The 10,477-nt window shown below is 43.3% G+C and overlaps 1 protein-coding gene across 2 annotated transcripts in view; it reads right to left on the minus strand.

Moving 5' to 3' along the window:
* LOC123999248 (rap guanine nucleotide exchange factor-like 1) overlaps positions 1–4,007 on the minus strand; it is a 41,910-nt gene extending 37,903 nt beyond the window's left edge. For both annotated transcript variants that reach the window (XM_046304817.1, XM_046304815.1), the window contains exon 1: positions 2,230–4,007. In XM_046304817.1, the coding sequence (XP_046160773.1) occupies positions 2,230–2,611 (382 nt within the window). In that variant the 5' untranslated portion in view covers positions 2,612–4,007. The remainder of the gene's footprint in view (positions 1–2,229) is intronic.
* Between the last annotated feature and the right edge of the window lie 6,470 nt (positions 4,008–10,477).

The raw sequence follows: 10,477 nt of genomic DNA on the forward strand, positions 1-10,477 counted from the left end.
ATCAGATATACATTCTGGAATCACGTCTGCTGTTTCAAACATGACTGTTGGCCGCTATACAGAGCCAATTCCATCTCTAGCACTACGACGCCACTTCTCTCTTCTTAGGAATGATGCAGTGGAGATATGTCTTTTCCTGTAAAATGCCTGAGGGGGAAATTGACAGAGAAACAACAGCGCGAGAGGGGGGAATTCAAGCATGCTCAGTCAGTTTAACAGGAACATACAGGATGACCCGGGGAAAGGGTCAGCGAGGTCAAGGGGTCATAGGACAGGAGGTACACTGGCTTTGCAATGCATAATGGGGGATGGTTGCCCGCAAGCAGAATAGTTCTAAGAGAATTTACTGGAGGTACAATGAACCCTTATGCACTATATGAACCTAGGTAGAGCAGATTCCTCCTGCAACAGAACAGCAGGAACTGATGTGGATTATCACTAGAACAGTAAGTCTCAATGTGTCCTCCACACAGTTAATTGCAGGTGTTCATTCTGAGACATTTCCTGATCATATGCTATTGATCTGTTCATTGTTGCCTGTAATAATGCCTGACCAGCACATCGCAGTCGTACTTCATAAATCTGTTGGATGTTCCAGAGAGATCTGTTAGTGTTGCAGTGTGTGAAACCCACATCATGCACCAACCAACACAACAGATAAAATGAGCAGAATTCAAGGATTGGCCGAGAGGAACATCTGCATGTTACACAGGAAGCCTTGGCAATCTACCTTGGAAAACTCTGTTAAATCCTGTTACTGCATGACTTGTTGAAATAAGCAGTAGAAGGACAAAACTCACAATGAGATGCATAGTAAAAATGGACATACTGGAGGCGTCGCTCAAAGGTAGATATTGACAGTGGTGGTGTCATCTAATGCAGTGTATCACTCACCAACCATCCCCCACAGGATAGGAATAAATCACATTATAACCACTAACCTACTTCAATTCAACAGCATCAACAGTTTGGGAATCTTCTCTGGCACCATTCCAAGAACCCATCACCAGCTCCCTCACATACATATGTTTATGGTTGCTATATTACAGTGTATACAAATGTGGGCTCCCGCGTTGCTGTAGGTTGCTTTCTAATTGTAAATCCGTTACAGTTACCTGTTCAAAATTATAATCTTGTAGCCTAATTTTTGGATTACCCAAACTCAGTAACGTAATCTGACTCCGTTTAAGATTACTTTTCCCTTTAGAGGCATTACATGCAAACCTCACTGGCTACATTGCGTGAGCGAGCGTTGCAAAATAAAAATGTACACATACATGTTATTTAATCATTTCACCCACACAGCTCGCGTGCGTGAACGAGCGTCTGCGTAGCCAAGCGCTAAAGTAGAATTTGCTTCTATTTGAGACGCTCCACGCAAGGCCCACTCCAGAATAACACACATAGTATCGTCTGCTCTTTAGCTGCCAACAGAAACATTGTCTTTTGGGATGAGAATCATGACCTCGTTTTTATAAATAAATAAGTGCACAAACTCAGCAGCCAATGTGCGAAGACTATCGCTTTCCTCCATGACAGATAGTGAGACAGACAGTTTGAATACGAAAGACATGCTGCTACTGTAATGGGCAAGTGCAAATGAGCTCAATCAAAATGTGTTTGTTGAATAAACTGAACCCTAGAGGCTATACGTTAGATTTTGGACGAGTTTCGTTTTTGGTGTAAGTGTCACAAATGTAAAGCGTAAATATGATTCATTTGGCGAGGTCTGTTTTTCAGAGGTGTGAGAAACATCTGGACCATCCCTTTTAAATAACAGGCTTTTATTTTTCTTAATGAGGCCAGACGTTCTTATGTAACCGTTGAATCCGATAATATAACAAGGCAATGATGGGACGGAAACATCGCCTAATCCCTAATTCTACAGCATGGAATAGATCACTGACTGAGTATTTGGAGTTTATGTTATTGTTTGGAGAAAAATGAGAAAATAAGCAACATCTTAGTTATTTTCAATAGCATATGTTGGCCTATAGACTAGGATATAGCCTAAGCAAGGACCAAATGGTAGTTTGGGGTTCCTGGATGGGCTACATTCATTTGACAAGTGAATTGATTGGCTAATTTGCAAAAGTGAAACGCAAGAACACCATGACTTGGTGTGAAACAGTTGAGGCATTAGTCAAACCACTGAGTGTGATGATTCACAGGCCAATGGGTGGATGCACTGTGTTGCATAAATGCTGTTGATTGACAAGGTCAATTTACCTGTGCAGTTGCCATATCGTTTGCCCGCCACACTGTCCAGGAGCGCCAGCGCCAGGTTGTCCGGTGTGTCCGCAGGCAGCGGGGTCCAGCTCGTGTCCAGACTCGCCTCGGAGCTTTGCTCATCGCTAGACAACGACGGGCTCCTAATGTCCGCAGTGGCCGAGGGCCAGCACGGTGCTTCCTCGGTGTCCGGGCTGAACACCTCCCTGGCCGGACCGCTCTCTGGAGAAGTTTCCCTGAAAAACGGAACCACCCGAGACAGGCTGGCTCGCCGACGAGAAGTGCCAGTGCCAGTCGCCTTCTCACCAAAGCCACCAGCTCGAGTGAGCGCCGTTGTCTGTTTCTTCAAAAACTTTTCCAGGGGCTTCATTCCCGCAGGCATTTTGATACAATACCGCAATAAGGCTTTTTTTCGATGGTGATTGATATTAACTGAATACCTCTGCAGGAACTAACGTTGTGACTACATTATACAAGCTTCCATGCGTAATTCAATTGACCGGTCTTCGTAGTAAACTCTCGCATGGCGATAATTAACCCATTTGTCAAATCATGATTTTAAAAGAGCAGTGTAAAAATCCGATTTGTGAAGCAGCAGTCTATCGACATCGGCGAAAGCGTGCTCACACACGACTGCACGTTCTGGTTGAGTAGCTTTTATCGCAAAATATCCCAACCTGCTCCACAACAACCGCTCCCTGGCGTCTCCTCCACCTCTGCAGACGTTTCGGGCGCGTCAAGGAACAGTGTTTGTCAGTTTCAAGCTGCGGCCAAAATACACTGGATGACGAACGCAAGGTGCCGAATAGACACACTCTCAGCAGAGTACAATGAGATAAACCGAAACAAAATAAGGATAACAGCGGGGGTTGGTAAATAGGCGCCCCAGTAGCTTTTTACCACCGACAAATGCGACGCGTCTATGCCCGCATGAGGTATCTCTTGCTGCTGGCGTCAATGCAATCTACTGCAGTAATATCGCCAGTGGGAATGGCCTCGGCTCCTCCGTATGTGTGGAAGCTTGTTCAGATAAGTAGCAGCCGTTTCCCTCTCCCCTTCTCCGTTTGAATGCAGTGGTTCGAGCTCTGTGTGGACAAACACATACTCTCTCTCTCGTTCACTCAACCTCTTCGCGGGTGTGTGTGTGCTGAATAAGGGACCGCTGCTATATTAACTCGCCCACTCCCTTCCTTCCTTCATCTGCAGTTACCGTCAGTGCTCCTAAGTGCCCGCTGAATGGCAGCTGCTCACCAGGACCGGCTCTAGGCATAAAAGCGATATAAGGAGGTCGCCTAATGCCACCAGCCGCTAGGGGGACACGACCAACAAAAATAAACGTATTGGTCTTAACTTACTGTTTAGCTTTAGAATAGTAATATACACGAGGGGCAATTTCGAAATGTTGTTGTACATCAGCAGTCTTCCTCGAATTATGTCAGTCACTGACAATCACTCGATTAGCCCATGTCAGCTAAAAATGTTTTGATTGATAAGTTAGTTTACGCAGCTATCTAAACGTGTAGTAATCATGGCTAAATTACCAACCCGGCACTAAGTGTACTTTCAAGCAGAGAAACAGGTGATACTGTATCAGTTGACAAGTCACATAGAAACGGTGATCTTGTACAATGTCGCTTGGAGCAGAAATGGCATACAACAACACCATGCTACATTTTTACAATAGCTACTTTACAATACCTCTATTTCTGACGATTTGTCCTGCGTACTGTATAAGGACAATGGAACTGTAAGATTGACATATTTCTCAACATGCTCACAACCTGCCATTGGATAGAAACTTTTTTATGGTGTTGTCAAGTTAGTCAAATACTGTATGGAAAATTACACTGAGTGCACAGATCATTAGGAACACCTGCTCTTTCCATGAAATAGACTAACCAGGTGAATCTGGTTGGAAGCTAGGATCCCTCATTGCTGTCACCTGTTAAATACACTATAACTAGTGTAGACAGTTGGGAGGAGACAGGTTAAGGAAGGATTTAAACAAAAAAAATGAAGGCCTGGATTGTGTATGTGTGCCACTCAGAGGGTAAATGGGCAAGACAAAATATTGAAGTGCCTTCGAGAGGATATGGTAGTAGGTGCCAGGAGCACACGTCCGAGTGTTTCAAGAACTGCAACGCTGCTGCGATTTTCACGCTCAACATTTTCCTGTGTGTATCAAGAATGGTCCACCACCCAAAGGACATCCAGCCAACTTGACACAACTGTGGAAAGCGTTGGAGTCAACTTGGGCCAGCGTCCCTGTGGAACACTTTCCACACCTTCTAGAGTTCATGCCCCAACAAATTGAGGCGCAACTCAATATTATTGTATATTATTATATATATTATTGTTATTTTGGCATTAATACATGTCACATATCAGTTTGCAAACAAAGTCAAAAACAAACATTATCTCTTTTTTGCTTTCTTGAGTAAGGCAGCTTCAAAATGCAGGGGTGTCAGCCTAGCTCAGTGCTTTCAGTGGTGATGGGGCAGCAAGCTGAAAATACATTGCGTAGGGGTTGGTTCTCTAGTTGCGCCGTGATTGGCTCTGTGTTCTGTCACTCATGGGCCGCAAAATCTACAGGGTGTGCTGGAAAATTCAAGCCCCTTGGGTGCTGCTGTAATGGATGTGAAACGCTAGCTTAGTTAGCGGTGGTTCGCGCTAAATAGTGTTTCAATTGGTGACGTCACTTGCTCTGAGACCTTGAAGTAGTAGTTCCCCACCGCGGTTTTTGCGGAACGATGGGTAACAATGCTTCCAGGGTGACTGTTGTTGATGTGTGCAGAGGGTCCCTGGTTCGCGCCCGGGTATGGGCGAGGGGACGGTCTAAAGTTATACCGTTACATTGGTGCCGTGACCCGGATCACTGGTTGCTGCGGAAAAGGAGGAAGGTCAAATTGGGGGTGAGTGTAACGGATGTGAAACGGCTAGCTTAGTTAGCGGTGCGCGCTAAATAGCATTTCAATGGGTGACGTCACTTGCTCGGAGACCTTGAAGTAGTAGTTCCCCACGGCAAGGGCCGTGGCTTTTGCGGAGCGATGGTTATCGCTGCTTCGTGGGTGACTGTTGTTGATGTGTGCAGAGGGTCCCTGGTTCGCTCCCGGGTATGGGCGAGGAGACGGTCTAAAGTTATACTGTTACACTGCCATAGAGTTACATTGGTAGTGCCCATCCAAGAAGGCTCAAGGTCATTGGCCACAGATAAAGTTATGTCAAATCACATATCTACTATAGCTTTGATTGGACTGATCATGTCAACATTATACTTTCAAAATCTCAGCCAGCAGTCATCTGGAATCAAGTCAACAATCTACTGGCAAATTCTTTTCAATCCTTGTCATATGAAGAGAAATTACAGATAAAATGTATCGGTGCTCATTGGCCATAAACATTGTACATGTTGGAAATCGCAATTATAACAATGAGTGGTTGAGAAGGAATCAATGGCTAACTGCAAGCGTTGCAAAGCAATCACTTTATGGGTCTCTTTTCTAAGTTTAAATGGATAAATATTCACATGCCATGAGCCAGAAAAGGTTGAATACATTGGCCATGCTGTCAATCCAGCATGACTTCTGCCGCATTCAAAACAACTGGAAACTCGGGCCTGTGAAATCTCAGAATTCACTGAGTTCAAGACAACTAGGAACTCAAAAAAACAAGCTCTGACTTGGAAAATAAATTTTGAACGGTCCTCTAACTCGGAATTCCAACTCTGGAAATCTGGCCTCTTTTTAGAGCTCCGACCTGAAGATCACAGACATCATGATTCAACCTAGTTTTTTTTCCTATTTCCCAGTTGTCTTGAAAGCACCATAAATCCTGAGAATGCCAGACTTTGATGACATAATTTGCCCATGAGGACCGCTGCCCACCTTCCTGTTCAAGTGAGCACATCACAACACGATGAGTCCAAAAATGTGTTGTATGCTGCTGCATAAATTGTCATATGCCAGGGAGATAAATATACTGTAGCTAAGAAAGTAAGACTAAGTGTATGTTGTGTAGTAAGCCGTTAGTAGCCCATGTGCCTCACCCTAATAGTTTGGTCCCTTTGCCCCTCATAACTTAGCCTACTGTTTTGACTTGGTGGTGCACATGTTTTAGCCTGTTTTAGAGAAATTTAATCATTGAATATTGTAAGAGCTTTCATTGTATGCTTATATGCCCCCTTTATTTACCCTATGGTTCTGACTTGGTGTACAGGGAGAACACTGTAAGAATGGCCCATGTTCTGAATTCTGTCATTGTTCATTTCAAAAGTGCTGAACAAATAGTTATATTGACAACGTCCATCCTAGCTCGCTCGTTAATGTCTTAATCGAAATGACGGATTACCTCTTATCCACTTGTCGTCCCTTATGCCATAGTTTGTAGATCTCAATTTTCAGTAGAAACCACATTTGTGCAAGTCTGCCATATCAGCTTTGTTTTTAACAGTTTGTGGGCATTGTTTGTCATCGTTTTAGTGCAATTAATGTATTGTTTAGTGTTGTGTTGTGGGTTTGCTGGCATGCATATAAAACATTTCTGGGGAGTTTGCCCCACCAAGATTTACTTGCTAAAATCACCACTGGATGTATTGGTCACTACGCTAAATGTTCTGATGGTATTTTACTGACAACTTTGATTTCGCATGAACGATGTGTGAAATCCAATGAATGCTCAATCAAAGCTTCGGAACATACGATAGGGTTTAGAGTTTCTACTTAGTTTTGAAAATGTACCACATACTTGTGAAAAAAGCACAAAAAATATATTTTTTAAATGAACATGGCAAAATGTGTAGAATTGAATGGTATTAGCTTTAAAACTGAAAAACCTTCTCCACCCATGGCAAAATGTTTAGAATTGCAGTAAATTATTTCTCTCTGCTGTCAAAAGGGGGGCCACTAAAATGTTTTTCCCATGAGGTGAGGGGGACCTTCAAATCAAATCTTCCCTAGAGTCCCTAGGGTCAAAAGGCTAGAGCCCTGCTGAAAACACACGTGTGTGACAGGTTAACCCTTCTGTAGCTCAGTTGGTAGAGCATGGCGCTTGTAACGCCAGGGTAGTGGGTTCGATCCCCGGGACCACCCATACGTAGAATATATGCACACATGACTGTAAGTCGCTTTGGATAAAAGCGTCTGCTAAATGGCATATATTATTATTATTATTATACACACCGGTCAAGAACAAGACAGTTCTAGAAGTAAGTTGTAGAACAAGACAGTTCTAGAAGTCAGTTGTAGAACAAGACAGTTCTAGAAGTCAGTTGTAGAACAAGACAGTTCTAGAAGTCAGTTGTAGAACAAGACAGTTCTAGAAGTCAGTTGTAGAACAAGACCGTTCTAGAAGTCAGTTGTAGTACAAGACAGTTCTAGAAGTCAGTTGTGCTGTCATCTTGCTCTATCTGCTATTTTGTTGTGGATATGCCTATTTGCTCAAATGGCCCATTGTTAATTGTGGCTGGATGGGGTGCTGTCTATATGGACAGGTGGCAATCACAACCAGTGACAATAACAGAAGAACACATGGTTCCAAGGCAGGCACGTAATATAATGCTCCGCGGATTATTGGGTTGTTCTTTTTCAGCTCAGTGAGTTACGATGGACATTGGTAACAAACATGCTGTTATGTTAAAGAATTGAATGAATTGAATAAATTCATATTGCAAGGGCTAATGCGTCAAAGAAAGAGCATTGCCTAACAGACTGTTTGTGAAGAAGTCAGGGGTTGGATGGAAGCCAATTAATCAATTATTAAAATCACCATTCACTTATTGGATTTAGTAGTTCATTAAATAAATAACTCAGGGATGGATTAATTATTAATCTAAGCGCAATTTATTTGACCTTATTTCAGAGAAAGCCTTTTCTTAGTTAAGTTTCATTCAAATTTAATTTGCTCTATTTAAACCGACGTCGGCCATTTGAATAGTAGTAGTGAAAGCACTATATTGATTCTACTAGAACACAGGATCGCTAGAAGATTGGAAAATAAAGGTCAGTGGTAGTAGGCCTGTGTAGTAGTGCCATTGATTACTACTGGTGTTGCGTGTGACTTCATCACTCCAGTACTTGTGGCTTGTGATTGAAAATCATTCAGGATGTATTTTTGGAATTCCCAATTGAGTGATATTGATTGTGGTAGCCTATTCGATGCCACAGATTAACTTATTAAATCATGTTTGTATAGGAAAATGAGTGGAGCTATGAAGAGAGAACAACAGAGCGTGAGGCTTAAACAGCAACCAGCAGCCGAGGCACTCATGATGAAATGGAACCTTATCAGGTGTCGCTTATGGTTTCGTCACCATCCCGACTGCAGGAGGAAACTGTATACTCACTCTGAGCTGCCGCATACTCAATACTTTGTTTCAGAGTAAAAATGCGGGATCCGATTCCAGCCATGCTCCATGCCTATGCAAGAGGTCTTTCCAGACAGCAGAGCACACGGGTGCCACACAACACATGTCAGAGTAAGAGAGCTCATGGCTGGGGATATTGAAAAGCATGGCTTCTCTTCTCAATAACATGTACTTGGGGCATCGTTTCTCTCGCAACCTACTGCATACTAACTCATTCAGGCTGTTGCCTGGACATTGAGGCAATGCAGAAATATCTTAATAGCTGCCAAACATATCAGTTCATTTCTTTGCAGCGAACGGCAGAACGGCAAGCAGTGTCCCCCTCTATAAAATGTCAAACAAGACAGTGCCTGGCAGTAGTAGTGAAGCCTACCTCGCACACAACCAACCACAATGCAGTTGAGTTTTTTTAGCTGTGGGATGGTGCATGGATTTGCAAGCCCCCTGAGACAATAGTTCTGATTGTCTGGTCTCCTTGAGAAATGACCTCATCCTTGTCTCTGGTTCCTTCAGCGCAACCCCACTAGCTGTCTCCATTGACACAAGGCACTAGCTCCCTAGCTCCTGTCTGCGGGTGACAGGAGCGCTTACACACAGAGGCCACAGCCTTCCGTCACCGCTGGCAATATGCCAGGCTCAGCGACGTCTGTCCCGGAGGTGTAGGGATGTCGATGGGGGAAGGGATGGGGAACATGTGTACTGTGTGACTTGTCTCAGGGAAACCCCTCCGCCTCACATCACTGACACAGGAGTCCCCTACTCTCTCTCTCTCTCTCTCTCTCTCTCTCTCTCTCTCTCTCTCTCTCTCTCTCTCTCTCTCTCTCTCTCTCAACTGGGCACATACTGTTTGAATCAACAGTTTCAATGAAATTACATTAAACCGTCGTGGATTGACTGACCTTGGAGTTTTGCATTCTATCGTAAAATTCCATGTCTTTTCTTTAAAAGAGAAGGACGGGCTCGTCCTCTTTAAGACTTTGTTCCTCTAAGTTTATTTTGGGCTTTTCTCAATAACACATACATTTTCTTACTGCTCTATTTCCAGAAATGCCCTGAATTAAAAATGATTCACACCAAACAATAACTCCTGTCGGTAACTATGGAGACTAGGTCTGACCACAAACTATGATGCAGAGCTATGTTGCGTAGTAGTGATTACAAGCATTGCCCTCAGTCACAAGGTCATTTTACCTAATGAGGATACGTTTTTTTTCATGATACTGTACTGTACTTCCACCACAGGGGTCTGCTGGGAGGAGGAAGGCTCATAATAATGGGTGGAACAGAGCGAATGGAATAGTATCAAACACCTGGAAACCATGGAAACCATGTGTTGTATTTGATGTATTTGATACCATTCCACCTGTTCCGCTCCTGCCATTAACACAAGCCTATCCTCCCCAATTAAGGTGCCACCAACCTCCTGTGACTTCCACATCCATTCAGCCCTGGCTTTCTGTTTCCTCTCTCCATCCTCCTCCACAGGAGGTGGAGTGGGGTATGATATTTGTGCATCTGTAACTTTCTCACTATTCACGAGTCATTCACAAATATACGTAATCATGGTAGCATTCACATTAATGTAGAAGTGTTTAGAAACATATTCTATTCTTATGTACCATACAAGTGACAATACATTATTTACCATTAATTTCTATTGGGCACAAAGTCATCTGAAACACAGCCAAAATAAACAGCAAATGCATCCAACAAGTTTGTAGAGTCACAAGCTTGATGTACTCAGTGCGCGCTATAAATACGGGACCAAATACTTAACTTTGTACTACTTTAATACACATATAAGTGCATTTTTCACAATACTTTCGATTATAGATAGAGCGTGTAGGTGGGACGTTTCATACTAGTCTGTTGTGTAGTTGTATTGAA

Source organism: Oncorhynchus gorbuscha, linkage group LG16 (assembly GCF_021184085.1).
Source record: "Oncorhynchus gorbuscha isolate QuinsamMale2020 ecotype Even-year linkage group LG16, OgorEven_v1.0, whole genome shotgun sequence".
Lineage (NCBI taxonomy): Eukaryota > Metazoa > Chordata > Actinopteri > Salmoniformes > Salmonidae > Oncorhynchus > Oncorhynchus gorbuscha.